This window comes from Topomyia yanbarensis, chromosome 3, assembly GCF_030247195.1.
Source record: "Topomyia yanbarensis strain Yona2022 chromosome 3, ASM3024719v1, whole genome shotgun sequence".
NCBI classification, from domain to species: Eukaryota; Metazoa; Arthropoda; class Insecta; order Diptera; family Culicidae; genus Topomyia; species Topomyia yanbarensis.
In genome coordinates, this window is record NC_080672.1 from 384,650,729 (window position 1) to 384,669,352 (window position 18,624).

At 27.7% G+C, this 18,624-nt stretch overlaps 1 protein-coding gene across 5 annotated transcripts in view; it reads left to right on the top strand.

Moving 5' to 3' along the window:
• Positions 1–18,624, top strand: part of LOC131691280 (basic helix-loop-helix ARNT-like protein 1) — a 261,600-nt gene that overhangs the window by 217,633 nt on the left and 25,343 nt on the right. For all 5 annotated transcript variants that reach the window (XM_058977559.1, XM_058977560.1, XM_058977556.1 and 2 more), the window contains 4 exons: positions 16,706–16,950; positions 17,016–17,205; positions 17,262–17,493; positions 17,554–18,603. In XM_058977559.1, coding sequence (XP_058833542.1) covers positions 16,706–16,950; positions 17,016–17,205; positions 17,262–17,493; positions 17,554–18,603 — 1,717 coding nt within the window. The remainder of the gene's footprint in view (positions 1–16,705; positions 16,951–17,015; positions 17,206–17,261; positions 17,494–17,553; positions 18,604–18,624) is intronic.

Below are 18,624 nucleotides of genomic sequence, written 5' to 3' on the forward strand. Positions count from 1 at the left end.
ACAAAAATTGGGTTTGTATATATTAACCCTATATGAACAATAGATTGGGACACGGTTATATGAAAAAAAAAAAAATAAAATTTTGCTCGCAGAAACTTTTTGGGAACCATTTAGGCTCTAGAGCGACTGTGCAAATTCTTAGCTCGATCGGTGAAACTATATTTTTGCGCCTACTGTTCAAAGTTTATATGGGATTTTATATGGCGAAACTGAATTTCACAAAATAAGTCCTCCGGGAGTCACCCATAACCTCCTAAAAATAAATCGATATGTTGTTTTCATAGGAAATTTATCGAGGAAACAAAGTCTCGAGCACCGTAAAACGATCCGACGCTTGTGAAAAAGATAACAAGCAAAACCTAATTGATTCTCTGACGATTGATGAAAATTTCAATTATCATAGCATTACTGCTGCAGACGATCGAATTATATACAACATTTTTTAACTCTCCCTTATTGTGTACAAAAAACCTCATTGTATCCCTCAAAACTCTTGTGGTGGGACCATACAGCTCAGGTTATTGATTTGGACCCAATAAGAGAAAGTAAAAAAAAAGTTGCATTTAAATTGAGATCCACCAGCAGTGGTGCTAGAAAAACGAATGTTTTATCAATCGTCAGAGCATCAATCTGTTTCTGCCTTATAACTTTTTCCACAAGCATCAGATCGTTTCGTGGTCTTCGAGATATTGTTTCTTTGTTAAATTTCCAATCAAAACCATATATCGGTTTATTTTTTGGGAGGCAATTGACGACTCCTGAAGGTATTGTTTTGTGAATGTCAATTTCTCCATACGAAATCCCATGTAAACTAAACTGTGGGCGCAAAAATATAGTTTCACCGATTGAGCTAAGAATTTACACAGTTGTTCTAGAGCCCGAAAGGTATCCAAAAAGTTGCTCGGAGAAGGAATCTATTGTCCCACCCTAATGAGCAATACCAATATTTTTTCTAGAGTCCTTGAAGAATTTTCTTCAAAAGCCCTCTTGCGGTTTGATTCTAGAAAAAAATAGAACCGGAGAAAATCAAGGGTTTTGGCATTTTATCAAAACGGGGGGTGCTCCCATAGCCCGAGGGGTGGTTCGATTGACAATTTGGGTTTTAGATATTAGCCCTAGATGAACTATTCCTCAAAATTTGGTTAAAATCTGTGAAGGTCGATTTAAAATTTGCATCTTTTTTTGATCACTTCGCGTGTAATGACCCATATACAATTCAACAGCAAAATAGTTCTATGCTATATTTCACCCTAAGGAGGAAAGTTTGGTAAAAACCAAAATTTCTCGCTAGGGTGAAAATTTGTTGGTAAAAAACGGTTTCGGTTTCACTGTGTCTCATCGGCATAAACAGAACTTCTGCTCGAACGGGACATCACGTTTGATCAGTCGTTCGATTGAAACACAAAGTGTGTTTTAGTTTTAAGGGATTTGCGTCAAGCCGGCGCCAATCTATTCCGACAATAAGTTAGTGTTGGTTTCTGATGAGGCGAAGCCGAAACGCAACACAGTATGAGCAAAATAGTTGTTTTTTTTAAATTTATTGTAAAAAACGAGCTTATCCACGTAGCAGTGAGAAGAAACATTTCTTGCACATATCAATATTGGATTATCCATTAATTTGCAGAGCTCATGGAAACTGGGCACCCAACTAGAGATGGAATGAACACAGTATCGATTCCTGCATGAATAAAATCTTGAGTAAAGTAATGTATTCTATTATACAAAATCTGGAACACAATTTAAATTAAAAAGTTATTAAAGCAAACGAATAAGAAAAATAAAAATAATAAAATGAGTAGAATGATTGATATAAATCAAATTATTAAAATAAAACAATTACGCTCAATAAATGAAGAAATAGAAAAAATTCAAAAAGGAATGAAATATTATAATAAATCAAGTGGAGTCAACTTAACACATTGGATGACAGATATGATTAATAAATTTAAGGAACTAAATAAATTGTATGAATGATGTTGATGCAGTGAACCCACCATCAGTGCAAGGGCTACAGGCCAGTGGCTGCAGTTGCTTTTAACAGTAGAGTCAAATGTTGCTAGCAAACGACTTTCCATTTATCGTTGTATGAAGGGCCAAAAAGGGTTGGATCCATAAGCAGAAGTTCTTATGCGCACTGCACAGGGACAAAGAATCTCCTTCCAACAATAAAATCCAGTCGTTTGAATATTAAGGCACTACCTGATGGTTTGTGTGAGAAGAGCGGCTCAAACTTACTGTGTCGTGACAGATAAGAACAAAACACCAAAAACATAATCCTAGAAGAATTAGGTAGTCAATGTGCTCATTATTATCTTATGACTAGGGACAGGCGATCGACATACCCTAATCCAAGACACAGTATGAATGATGCCCTGATGCACCCACCCCTTCCCAGGATAATTGTTGTGAAATGTAGGTAATTGTATATTGTAAATAGTTCATATTTAGTCAAAATGCAATATAGTGGATGAAATGAATATATAATAGGGCTTTGCAAAAAAATTTTTTTTTGAATTCTCAAAGGCCCCCCCCTCTCATATTGTGACAAATGTCAAAGTAGGCTCAGATGTAAAATTTCACATCATTTGGACAATTTTAGGCCCCCGCCCACTTCGCTTGAAATTTTTTGAAATTGGTACTATGGGAAAAAATGGGAGGAAAAAAACATTAAATGCTATAACTTTTGAAGTAGCAATCAGAAAATTAAAATTTATACCTCTTTTGGAAGGAAATAATCTTAGTATTTGAATGTAGATATATTTGTTTCTAGAAAAATACGGGAATGTGGGGTACTGGGTCATTTTGGCCCCAAAATCCCCTATTTTTAATGATTTTTCTGCTCCGTGATGAAAATCATACATATTTTGTAGTTTTTATAATGTAAAAAAATCTCAGAAATCGAACGGAGCCCTTTTAACCTTAGTTCGAATACGAGAAGTTGGGGTTAAATGGCCTTTTGACATTCATATTAAACTTCATCATTTTCTCGTGAATATATCTCTATTATTCTTCACTCAATTTTCATAAACTACACCTTGTTGAACATGGAAAATCCTTAGGATTATAACAAAAATAGATTCGTTACCGGTAAAATTCAGGAACATCAAATTATCTGACATATAGTGTCGATTTCACATTTTTATCATAAAATCGCACATATTAACTCCATTTAACAACAAAATTCTTATTTAATTTACTACTTTTAGTGTAAAATATGCTTAGGGATCCCATGAGAAAAGTTTCATTCCTGGAAAAATAAGGGAAGTTGAGGTATTAGGACAAATAATGAAAAAAATGAGATTTGTAGAGTAAATATCAAAAAGTTTGATGTTTCGGAATTTTACCTTTAACGATTTTATTTTTGTTTTATTCCTCAGAATTTTACACGTTCAATAAGTTATATTTTATGAAAATTGATTGAAGAATAATAGAGATATATGCATGAGAAAATGATAAAATTTAATATGACTGACAAAAAGCCCTATAACCCCAACTTCTCGTATTCGAACTAAGGTCAAAAGGGTTCCGTTCGATTTCTGAGATTTTTTCACATTAGAAAACTACAAAATATGTATGGTTTGCATCACGGAGCAGAAAAATCATTAAAAATAGGGGATTTTGGGGCCAAAATGACCCAATACCCCACTTTCCCGTATTTTTCAAGGAACAAATATATCTTTATTCATATACTTGGATTATTTTCTTTCAAAAGAGGTATAAAATGTAATTTTCTGATTGCTACTTCAAAAGTTATAGCATTTAATGTATTTTTCTTCCATATTTTCCCATAGCACCAATTTCAAAAAATTTCAAGCGAAGTGGGCGGGGGTCTAAAATTGTCCAAAAGATGTGAAATTTGGCATCTGAGCTTACTTTGACATTTGTCACAATATGAGAGGGGGGGCCTTTGAGAATTAAAAAAAAAATTTTTTGCAATGCCCTAATATATAATACAATAAATTATAAAACATACGAAGTACGTCTTTTATTAGCATATAGGATAATGTTAATTCTTAATATATTAAGATAGATAGATGTCAAAACGAATTAGTGTATGTATGATAGTAGTTTTGTCATATAGATATAGATTATTGTATTATTGTATGAACTGAAAAAATGAATAGAATGAACAATACAAATAAAACGGATTAAATGAATAAAATGAAATGAAAATTAATGAAATAAACGAAATGAATTAAATAAATAAACACGAATTAAATTAATTGAGTTTCAATTAAATAAATTCGATGAATAAAATAAAGAAAATGAATAAATGAATGAAATGAATGAAATGAATGAAATGAATGAAATGAATGAAATGAATGAAATGAATGAAATGAATGAAATGAATGAAATGAATGAAATGAATGAAATGAATGAAATGAATGAAATGAATGAAATGAATGAAATGAATGAAATGAATGAAATGAATGAAATGAATGAAATGAATGAAATGAATGAAATGAATGAAATGAATGAAATGAATGAAATGAATGAAATGAATGAAATGAATGAAATGAATGAAATGAATGAAATGAATGAAATGAATGAAATGAATGAAATGAATGAAATGAATGAAATGAATGAAATGAATGAAATGAATGAAATGAATGAAATGAATGAAATGAATGAAATGAATGAAATGAATGAAATGAATGAAATGAATGAAATGAATGAAATGAATGAAATGAATGAAATGAATGAAATGAATGAAATGAATGAAATGAATGAAATGAATGAAATGAATGAAATGAATGAAATGAATGAAATGAATGAAATGAATGAAATGAATGAAATGAATGAAATGAATGAAATGAATGAAATGAATGAAATGAATGAAATGAATGAAATGAATGAAATGAATGAAATGAATGAAATGAATGAAATGAATGAAATGAATGAAATGAATGAAATGAATGAAATGAATGAAATGAATGAAATGAATGAAATGAATGAAATGAATGAAATGAATGAAATGAATTAAATGAATTAAATGAATGAAATGAATTAAATGAATTAAATGAATTAAATGAATGAAATGAATTAAATGAATGAAATGAATGAAATGAATGAAATGAATTAAATGAATTAAATGAATTAAATGAATTAAATGAATTAAATGAATTAAATGAATTAAATGAATTAAATGAATTAAATGAATTAAATGAATTAAATGAATTAAATGAATTAAATGAATTAAATGAATTAAATGAATTAAATGAATTAAATGAATTAAATGAATTAAATGAATTAAATGAATGAAATGAATTAAATGAATTAAATGAATTAAATGAATTAAATGAATTAAATGAATTAAATGAATTAAATGAATTAAATGAATTAAATGAATTAAATGAATTAAATGAATTAAATGAATTAAATGAATTAAATGAATTAAATGAATTAAATGAATTAAATGAATTAAATGAATTAAATGAATTAAATGAATTAAATGAATTAAATGAATTAAATGAATTAAATGAATTAAATGAATTAAATGAATTAAATGAATTAAATGAATTAAATGAATTAAATGAATTAAATGAATTAAATGAATTAAATGAATTAAATGAATTAAATGAATTAAATGAATTAAATGAATTAAATGAATTAAATGAATTAAATGAATTAAATGAATTAAATGAATTAAATGAATTAAATGAATTAAATGAATTAAATGAATTAAATGAATTAAATGAATGAAATGAATGAAATGAATGAAATGAATGAAATGAATGAAATGAATGAAATGAATGAAATGAATGAAATGAATGAAATGAATGAAATGAATGAAATGAATGAAATGAATGAAATGAATGAAATGAATGAAATGAATGAAATGAATGAAATGAATGAAATGAATGAAATGAATGAAATGAATGAAATGAATGAAATGAATGAAATGAATGAAATGAATGAAATGAATGAAATGAATGAAATGAATGAAATGAATGAAATGAATGAAATGAATGAAATGAATGAAATGAATGAAATGAATGAAATGAATGAAATGAATGAAATGAATGAAATGAATGAAATGAATGAAATGAATGAAATGAATGAAATGAATGAAATGAATGAAATGAATGAAATGAATGAAATGAATGAAATGAATGAAATGAATGAAATGAATGAAATGAATGAAATGAATGAAATGAATGAAATGAATGAAATGAATGAAATGAATGAAATGAATGAAATGAATGAAATGAATGAAATGAATGAAATGAATGAAATGAATGAAATGAATGAAATGAATGAAATGAATGAAATGAATGAAATGAATGAAATGAATGAAATGAATGAAATGAATGAAATGAATGAAATGAATGAAATGAATGAAATGAATGAAATGAATGAAATGAATGAAATGAATGAAATGAATGAAATGAATGAAATGAATGAAATGAATGAAATGAATGAAATGAATGAAATGAATGAAATGAATGAAATGAATGAAATGAATGAAATGAATGAAATGAATGAAATGAATGAAATGAATGAAATGAATGAAATGAATGAAATGAATGAAATGAATGAAATGAATGAAATGAATGAAATGAATGAAATGAATGAAATGAATGAAATGAATGAAATGAATGAAATGAATGAAATGAATGAAATGAATGAAATGAATGAAATGAATGAAATGAATGAAATGAATTAAATGAATTAAATGAATTAAATGAATTAAATGAATTAAATGAATGAAATGAATGAAATGAATTAAATGAATTAAATGAATTAAATGAATTAAATGAATTAAATGAATTAAATGAATTAAATGAATTAAATGAATTAAATGAATTAAATGAATTAAATGAATTAAATGAATTAAATGAATTAAATGAATTAAATGAATTAAATGAATTAAATGAATTAAATGAATTAAATGAATTAAATGAATTAAATGAATTAAATGAATTAAATGAATTAAATGAATTAAATGAATTAAATGAATTAAATGAATTAAATGAATTAAATGAATTAAATGAATTAAATGAATTAAATGAATTAAATGAATTAAATGAATTAAATGAATTAAATGAATTAAATGAATTAAATGAATTAAATGAATTAAATGAATTAAATGAATTAAATGAATTAAATGAATTAAATGAATTAAATGAATTAAATGAATTAAATGAATTAAATGAATGAAATGAATGAAATGAATTAAATGAATTAAATGAATTAAATGAATTAAATGAATTAAATGAATTAAATGAATTAAATGAATTAAATGAATTAAATGAATTAAATGAATTAAATGAATTAAATGAATTAAATGAATTAAATGAATTAAATGAATTAAATGAATTAAATGAATTAAATGAATTAAATGAATTAAATGAATTAAATGAATTAAATGAATTAAATGAATTAAATGAATTAAATGAATTAAATGAATTAAATGAATTAAATGAATTAAATGAATTAAATGAATTAAATGAATTAAATGAATTAAATGAATTAAATGAATTAAATGAATTAAATGAATTAAATGAATTAAATGAATTAAATGAATTAAATGAATTAAATGAATTAAATGAATTAAATGAATTAAATGAATTAAATGAATTAAATGAATTAAATGAATTAAATGAATTAAATGAATTAAATGAATTAAATGAATTAAATGAATTAAATGAATTAAATGAATTAAATGAATTAAATGAATTAAATGAATTAAATGAATTAAATGAATTAAATGAATTAAATGAATTAAATGAATTAAATGAATTAAATGAATTAAATGAATTAAATGAATGAAATGAATGAAATGAATGAAATGAATGAAATGAATGAAATGAATGAAATGAATGAAATGAATGAAATGAATGAAATGAATGAAATGAATGAAATGAATGAAATGAATGAAATGAATGAAATGAATGAAATGAATGAAATGAATGAAATGAATGAAATGAATGAAATGAATGAAATGAATGAAATGAATGAAATGAATGAAATGAATGAAATGAATGAAATGAATGAAATGAATGAAATGAATGAAATGAATGAAATGAATGAAATGAATGAAATGAATGAAATGAATGAAATGAATGAAATGAATGAAATGAATGAAATGAATGAAATGAATGAAATGAATGAAATGAATGAAATGAATGAAATGAATGAAATGAATGAAATGAATGAAATGAATGAAATGAATGAAATGAATGAAATGAATGAAATGAATGAAATGAATGAAATGAATGAAATGAATGAAATGAATGAAATGAATGAAATGAATGAAATGAATGAAATGAATGAAATGAATGAAATGAATGAAATGAATGAAATGAATGAAATGAATGAAATGAATGAAATGAATGAAATGAATGAAATGAATGAAATGAATGAAATGAATGAAATGAATGAAATGAATGAAATGAATGAAATGAATGAAATGAATGAAATGAATGAAATGAATGAAATGAATGAAATGAATGAAATGAATGAAATGAATGAAATGAATGAAATGAATGAAATGAATGAAATGAATGAAATGAATGAAATGAATGAAATGAATGAAATGAATGAAATGAATGAAATGAATGAAATGAATGAAATGAATGAAATGAATGAAATGAATGAAATGAATGAAATGAATGAAATGAATGAAATGAATGAAATGAATGAAATGAATGAAATGAATGAAATGAATGAAATGAATGAAATGAATGAAATGAATGAAATGAATGAAATGAATGAAATGAATGAAATGAATGAAATGAATGAAATGAATGAAATGAATGAAATGAATGAAATGAATGAAATGAATGAAATGAATGAAATGAATGAAATGAATGAAATGAATGAAATGAATGAAATGAATGAAATGAATGAAATGAATGAAATGAATGAAATGAATGAAATGAATGAAATGAATGAAATGAATGAAATGAATGAAATGAATGAAATGAATGAAATGAATGAAATGAATGAAATGAATGAAATGAATGAAATGAATGAAATGAATGAAATGAATGAAATGAATGAAATGAATGAAATGAATGAAATGAATGAAATGAATGAAATGAATGAAATGAATGAAATGAATGAAATGAATGAAATGAATGAAATGAATGAAATGAATGAAATGAATGAAATGAATGAAATGAATGAAATGAATGAAATGAATGAAATGAATGAAATGAATGAAATGAATGAAATGAATGAAATGAATGAAATGAATGAAATGAATGAAATGAATGAAATGAATGAAATGAATGAAATGAATGAAATGAATGAAATGAATGAAATGAATGAAATGAATGAAATGAATGAAATGAATGAAATGAATGAAATGAATGAAATGAATGAAATGAATGAAATGAATGAAATGAATGAAATGAATTAAATGAATTAAATGAATTAAATGAATTAAATGAATTAAATGAATTAAATGAATTAAATGAATTAAATGAATTAAATGAATTAAATGAATTAAATGAATTAAATGAATTAAATGAATTAAATGAATTAAATGAATTAAATGAATTAAATGAATTAAATGAATTAAATGAATTAAATGAATTAAATGAATTAAATGAATTAAATGAATTAAATGAATTAAATGAATTAAATGAATTAAATGAATTAAATGAATTAAATGAATTAAATGAATTAAATGAATTAAATGAATTAAATGAATTAAATGAATTAAATGAATTAAATGAATTAAATGAATTAAATGAATTAAATGAATGAAATGAATGAAATGAATGAAATGAATGAAATGAATGAAATGAATGAAATGAATGAAATGAATGAAATGAATGAAATGAATGAAATGAATGAAATGAATGAAATGAATGAAATGAATGAAATGAATGAAATGAATGAAATGAATGAAATGAATGAAATGAATGAAATGAATGAAATGAATGAAATGAATGAAATGAATGAAATGAATGAAATGAATGAAATGAATGAAATGAATGAAATGAATGAAATGAATGAAATGAATGAAATGAATGAAATGAATGAAATGAATGAAATGAATGAAATGAATGAAATGAATGAAATGAATGAAATGAATGAAATGAATGAAATGAATGAAATGAATGAAATGAATGAAATGAATGAAATGAATGAAATGAATGAAATGAATGAAATGAATGAAATGAATGAAATGAATGAAATGAATGAAATGAATGAAATGAATGAAATGAATGAAATGAATGAAATGAATGAAATGAATGAAATGAATGAAATGAATGAAATGAATGAAATGAATGAAATGAATGAAATGAATGAAATGAATGAAATGAATGAAATGAATGAAATGAATGAAATGAATGAAATGAATGAAATGAATGAAATGAATGAAATGAATGAAATGAATGAAATGAATGAAATGAATGAAATGAATGAAATGAATGAAATGAATGAAATGAATGAAATGAATGAAATGAATGAAATGAATGAAATGAATGAAATGAATGAAATGAATGAAATGAATGAAATGAATGAAATGAATGAAATGAATGAAATGAATGAAATGAATGAAATGAATGAAATGAATGAAATGAATGAAATGAATGAAATGAATGAAATGAATGAAATGAATGAAATGAATGAAATGAATGAAATGAATGAAATGAATGAAATGAATGAAATGAATGAAATGAATGAAATGAATGAAATGAATGAAATGAATGAAATGAATGAAATGAATGAAATGAATGAAATGAATGAAATGAATGAAATGAATGAAATGAATGAAATGAATGAAATGAATGAAATGAATGAAATGAATGAAATGAATGAAATGAATGAAATGAATGAAATGAATGAAATGAATGAAATGAATGAAATGAATGAAATGAATGAAATGAATGAAATGAATGAAATGAATGAAATGAATGAAATGAATGAAATGAATGAAATGAATGAAATGAATGAAATGAATGAAATGAATGAAATGAATGAAATGAATGAAATGAATGAAATGAATGAAATGAATGAAATGAATGAAATGAATGAAATGAATGAAATGAATGAAATGAATGAAATGAATGAAATGAATGAAATGAATGAAATGAATGAAATGAATGAAATGAATGAAATGAATGAAATGAATGAAATGAATGAAATGAATGAAATGAATGAAATGAATGAAATGAATGAAATGAATGAAATGAATGAAATGAATGAAATGAATGAAATGAATGAAATGAATGAAATGAATGAAATGAATGAAATGAATGAAATGAATGAAATGAATGAAATGAATGAAATGAATGAAATGAATGAAATGAATGAAATGAATGAAATGAATGAAATGAATGAAATGAATGAAATGAATGAAATGAATGAAATGAATGAAATGAATGAAATGAATGAAATGAATGAAATGAATGAAATGAATGAAATGAATGAAATGAATGAAATGAATGAAATGAATGAAATGAATGAAATGAATGAAATGAATGAAATGAATGAAATGAATGAAATGAATGAAATGAATGAAATGAATGAAATGAATGAAATGAATGAAATGAATGAAATGAATGAAATGAATGAAATGAATGAAATGAATGAAATGAATGAAATGAATGAAATGAATGAAATGAATGAAATGAATGAAATGAATGAAATGAATGAAATGAATGAAATGAATGAAATGAATGAAATGAATGAAATGAATGAAATGAATGAAATGAATGAAATGAATGAAATGAATGAAATGAATGAAATGAATGAAATGAATGAAATGAATGAAATGAATGAAATGAATGAAATGAATGAAATGAATGAAATGAATGAAATGAATGAAATGAATGAAATGAATGAAATGAATGAAATGAATGAAATGAATGAAATGAATGAAATGAATGAAATGAATGAAATGAATGAAATGAATGAAATGAAGAAATGAATGAAATGAATGAAATGAATGAAATGAATGAAATGAATGAAATGAATGAAATGAATGAAATGAATGAAATGAATGAAATGAATGAAATGAATGAAATGAATGAAATGAATGAAATGAATGAAATGAATGAAATGAATGAAATGAATGAAATGAATGAAATGAATGAAATGAATGAAATGAATGAAATGAATGAAATGAATGAAATGAATGAAATGAACGAAATGATCGAAATGATCGAAATGATCGAAATGATCGAAATGATCGAAATGATCGAAATGATCGAAATGAACGAAATGAACGAAATGAACGAAATGATCGAAATGAACGAAATGATCGAAATGAACGAAATGAACGAAATGATCGAAATGAAAGAAATGATCGAAATGAACGAAATGATCGAAATGAACGAAATGATCGAAATGAACGAAATGATCGAAATGAACGAAATGATCGAAATGAACGAAATGATCGAAATGAACGAAATGATCGAAATGAACGAAATGATCGAAATGAACGAAATGATCGAAATGATCGAAATGATCGAAATGAACGAAATGATCGAAATGAATGAAATGAATGAAATGAACGAAATGATCGAAATGAACGAAATGATCGAAATGAACGAAATGATCGAAATGAACGAAATGATCGAAATGAACGAAATGATCGAAATGAACGAAATGATCGAAATGATCGAAATGAACGAAATGATCGAAATGAACGAAATGATCGAAATGAACGAAATGATCGAAATGAACGAAATGATCGAAATGAACGAAATGATCGAAATGAACGAAATGATCGAAATGAACGAAATGAACGAAATGATCGAAATGAACGAAATTAACGAAATGATCGAAATTAACGAAATGATCGAAATTAACGAAATGATCGAAATTAACGAAATGATCGAAATTAACGAAATGATCGAAATTAACGAAATTAACAAAATTAACGAAATTAACGAAATTAACGAAATTAACGAATTGAACGAAATGAACGAAATGAACGAAATGAACGAAATGAACGAAATGAACGAAATGAAAGAAATGAACGAAATGAAAGAAATGAAAGAAATGAACGAAATGAAAGAAATGAAAGAAATGAACGAAATGAACGAAATGAACGAAATGAACGAAATGAACGAAATGAACGAAATGAACGAAATGAACGAAATGAACGAAATGAACGAAATGAACGAAATGAACGAAATGAACGAAATGAACGAAATGAACGAAATGAACGAAATGAACGAAATGAACGAAATGAACGAAATGAACGAAATGAACGAAATGAACGAAATGAACGAAATGAACGAAATGAACGAAATGAACGAAATGAACGAAATGAACGAAATGAACGAAATGAACGAAATGAACGAAATGAACGAAATGAACGAAATGAACGAAATGAACGAAATGAACGAAATGAACGAAATGAACGAAATGAACGAAATGAACGAAATGAACGAAATGAACGAAATGAACGAAATGAACGAAATGAACGAAATGAACGAAATGAACGAAATGAACGAAATGAACGAAATGAACGAAATGAACGAAATGAACGAAATGAACGAAATGAACGAAATGAACGAAATGAACGAAATGCACGAAATGAACGAAATGAACGAAATGAACGAAATGAACGAAATGATCGAAATGAACGAAATGAACGAAATGAACGAAATGAGTGAAATGAACGAAATGAACGAAATGAATTAAATTATTAAAACTAATAAAATGAGTAAAATGAATGAAATGAGTAAAATAAATAAAATGAATAAAATTAATGAGATTAATTATATAATAAAATTAATAAAATTAATTAAAGAATAAAATAATAAAATTTATAAAATATAAAATTCATAGAAGAAATAAAATTAATAAAATAATAAAATAATAAAATTTAATGGTATAAATAAAATTTAAAAAAATTTCAAAATTTTTAAAATTCATGGAAGTCATAAAATTAATAAAATAATAAAATAATAAAATAGTAAAACAATAAAATAATAAAATAATAAAATAGTACAATAATAAAATATTAAAATAATAAAATAATAAAATAAAAAATATAAATTAATAAATTTAATAAAATTTCTAAAATAATGAAATTGAAATTATATTAAAAAAATGATTTTTATTAAATTAATAAAATTATTTAAATTAATAAAATTAGTGAAATTAATAAAATGAAAATAATATTAAAGTTAATAAAATATTCAAATTATTATAATTATTAAAATTAATAAAATTATAATATTAATAAGATTAATGAAATCAATAAAATTAATAAAATTAATAAAATGAACAAATATAATAAAATGAAAAAAGGAATGAAATGGATAAATTGAAAAAAGGAATAAAAAGAATGAAAGGAATTAAATGAACGAAATGAATGAAACGAATGTTATCAATGAAATTAATAAAATGATAAAAAAAAATAAACGAAATAAAAAATAAATATGCTAATATGATATGATTTTATTAATTACATAAATCAATAAAACAAATAGGATGAAAAAAATATGCAAAATAAATGGAAATCATATGATGAATTAAAAAGAATGTAACGATTAAAATAAAAAATATGCGTTGTTAAAAAAGTTATAAAACTGTAGAATGAATTAGATTGCGTCAAATTAATAATTTGGATGATATAATTAAAACGAATGACTGAAGAAAATCTGTAAGATTATTAAAGTGAAGAAATACAAAATGTATTAATCTTATTTAGGTGTTCCTTGACTTTTCATCTTTCATGGAGAGCAACGATTTTCTGAAGGGCTGTACAAAAAAGTTACGATAAGATGTTTGAGGGTCATATTGACCCCGATTTCGAACTTAGTTTTACAACACTTTTTCAACCAAATCTATATCAACTGGTACTTAAATTGTTTGTTAGAGTTTCAGTTTCTGGTAAATATTACCGTTTTTCACCTGGTTGGTCAGTGGGAATCGGTGCCGAATGGAGTCATGTTTGTTATCCATAGATGTATGCAGAACCGTCATCATAAATCACAGGTTTATTGACAGAATACTAATAATAAACACAAACTAAACAAAAATGACAATGTATATATTAAATTTGTACATGATACGACCGATCTTGGATGTCCCGGATTATGATTCCGATGCCGATTTCGGGGGTACAGTAGTATACCGCCGGAATCGGCCAAATATGACCCCATTTGGCACCGATTTCCACTGACAAATAAGATGAAAAACGGTAATATTTACCAGAAACTGAAAATTTACACGTTTACATTCATATAGATTTGGTTGACAATGTGTCTTAAAACTGAGTTCGAAATCGCGGACAATATGACCCGCCAAGACCTTATTCGTTACAAAAAGTTAACATCTCAAGAAGGTGAATTGAAAAAATGAATAATATTCATAAAACGCATAAAATAAAAACAGCGAATCAACAAGATAAATGCATGAAATGAATATGCTGATCGGAATCAATCCAATTAATGAAACGGATAAAATAGTTGAAATTAATAAAATGTACTCAAAAGTACACAATGAATAAAAATAATACTGTATGAAATAAATGATTATAATTAAATTATCCTATATTTTAAAATAGTCAAATATTCGAAATGAATAAAAGAAGCAAAACGAATAAAATCCATGAAACAAAGAAACTGAAAAAATGAGAATATGGAATGAGATTTTAAAACAAAACGACTTAAATAAAAGAAATAAATAAATCAAATGAAACGAATTTGAGAACCATTGTTTCAAAAAGTTCTGAAATTTTAGGGAAAATCCCTTTTTTGAATAATGGGTAATTAATACAAACTGGCGACTAAAAATATTTAGTCTCACATTCTTGCGCAAAAAGTTTGTTTGAATTGTTAATAACGTATGACACTTTTATTGTTTTAATATAATAGAATTTAATTAATTTAATTTGATTAAAAAAATTAATAAATATTTGGTTAAAAAAATCAATGTTTAAAGCGATTGCATAACCTTGTTATACGAAAAACGTATTTTATGATGCGACTCCTATACAATGAAATCCTTTACTACTAACTAACCTCCCGATTTAGTTCGTTAATTGAAGTTTTAGTGAAGCATTGCATAAGTTTGAGGTACCACAAACGATGAACATTTTATTAAAAGGTTGAGAACCGCTGCACTTTATTTGTCGAAACAAAAACTGTTTTTGATTTTTTTCCCCATCGCACGGCTTTCCGTGCAATTGTGTGAACTGAATTTGCATACCATATTGACAGTAAACACAGTCCGCCATTTACATCGTCTCATGAGCCAGTGCAAATGCTTACCCATAACGATTAGATAATATTTAATCAGAGACGGTACGAATCAACAACACTACTTGCCGACATTGTATGACGAATCGGTTTATTTACAAACAGGAACGGATAGGACACGTCGTCAGCGACGCCTAACATTATTCGTAATCGAACGTACGTTGGTATAGGTCAATCTAAAAAAATCACATACAGAAGTGCTCAAAGTGCCGTTCTGGGGAGGTGACCCTTGGATCATCTTATTTCTAAGTTTATAGAAAATAATCTCAAGAGAAGTCACGGCCATTGTTAGGTTATTATTAACACGCTTGTCTTTCTTAGACCACCGGGATCTCCAACATAAATAGCATCGCAAAAGAACAACGCAAACGTTCTGCATTACGACGTTCGGCGTTATCTTGTTTATTTGAATCTTAAAGTAGATCGCGCAAACTTAAAAAAAAGTTCAGAACCAACCACTCAACGCATAAACAAGCCATCATTACCTTTGCTAACCTATCTTCTGCTACCTTTAATCTACACAGACCGATCTTTATGGGCAGAACCTGTTCAATCTGATCCACCCGGACGATCATAATTTGCTCAAGCAACAGCTGGTCCCCAGTAACCTAGTCAATTTGTTCGAATCCCCGGCAACGACATCAGCAGCACCCGCAGCACGGCCAGCCACACCAGCCGATGGCAGCGAGGAACTGCACCGGAGATCGCAGGAAGAGGAGGAGGAAATCGATCGCAAGCTGAGACAAGATCGCAGGAAGTTTTCGATCAGGTAACAAATGATTTTTTCTAACGGCTTGTAAATTATGGTTTAACTTGCGGTATTTTCCACAATAGGATCGCCCGTGCGGGCCCCCGATCGGAGCCAACGGCATACGAGCTAGTCACGATCGATGGGTGCTTTCGGCGAGCAGATGCCGCGCCTCGTGGAACCAAACCGAGCGGACCTTCCGGCCTTCAGTTGTTAAGGAGGGCACGAGGTCGCGACGACGGGATTGCACTTCATAGCATTAACGGGAATGATATTGTAGGTTTCCGCTGTGTCATTTATCGATCCATGTAAATTTTTGCTTTCCTCAATAGGTTCTAGTGGCCATGGCACGTGTCATGAAGGTGCCAACCATCTGTGATCGACTGATAGAGGCTTGCAAATACGAGTACAAAACGCGCCATCTTATCGATGGAAGAATAGTGCAGTGTGACCATCGAATATCGGTGGTAGCGGGTTATATGACCAACGAAGTGTCCGGCCTGTCGCCGTTTACTTTCATGCACAAGGACGATGTGCGGTGGGTCATCGTGGCCCTTCGGCAAAGTATGTAATATTCCTACTTCATAGATTTGATTTGTTTACAAATGTTTCCCCTTTTTCCAGTGTACGATTACAACCAGAAGGATGGCGAATCATGCTACCGGCTAATGACCAGAACGGGTGATTTTGTCTATCTTAAAACGCGTGGCTATCTTGAGGTTGACGACACGACCAAGGTAGTTCAGTCGTTCGTTTGCATTAATACACTCGTATCAGATGAGGAAGGCCGCCGGCTGGTTCGCGAGATGAAGCGAAAGTTCTCGGTCATCGTCGATCAGGAAGAACTCCCGGATGAAAGTGATGAACCTTCGGTGGAAAATCCACAACAAATTGAACGTGCGGTGATGAACTTAATCACAAATCTACATGCGGTAGACGAAGACCCAGCTGACGGATCGCATTTGTTGTTCCCTCAGTCGCCGATCACGGATGCTTCTAGTAAAACTTCACTGGCCATCATTGCGCCTAAACCAAGAGAGGTCAGGTCGGCAATTGTCAAAAGTATGAATGTTATTGCGATTGCCTCCAAGAAAATGAGCGAAAATGGCAACAATTCGCCTGCGCGCGACGAGTCCGGCGCCAATAGGAAGGGTCGAGAAGACTCAAAAAACATCACAAGTGCCGAAACGCAACGTCCATCCGTGCTGCATAAAGTACAGAATCAAAGCCCCGTCCCGGAATCCCGCGTGCCACCGTTGCCAAACTCGGAACATTACTTCACGCAGCCTTTCTCGCCAGCCAGTACCACCAGCTGTAGCAGCAGCAGCAGCAGTAGCAGTAGCAGTTGCAGTAATTCCGTTCTCTCCCCCGCATCACAGCAACAGTTCCAGCGGAACAGTCGAAGTCCATTTGGAGGAAGTGTTCCACCTGCCTCCCCACCCGCCATCGCAACCACCTCGGCATCGTACTCGCGAATAGCGCATGTAGACAACACCGCAAGTGGCCATACCCGAACCACCAGTGTGCTGAAGAGAACATACAGCAACAGCAGCATATGCAGCAGTTATGATGACGGTGCTGGAAACACGGTCGAGTACGTTGAGCTGAAACGGTGTAAAGCTAGTCCTTCGGATCTGAGTGCCTGTCTGAGTAATTTGGTTAATCCGGCGTCAGGTGAGTTGATGAATTCCCTAC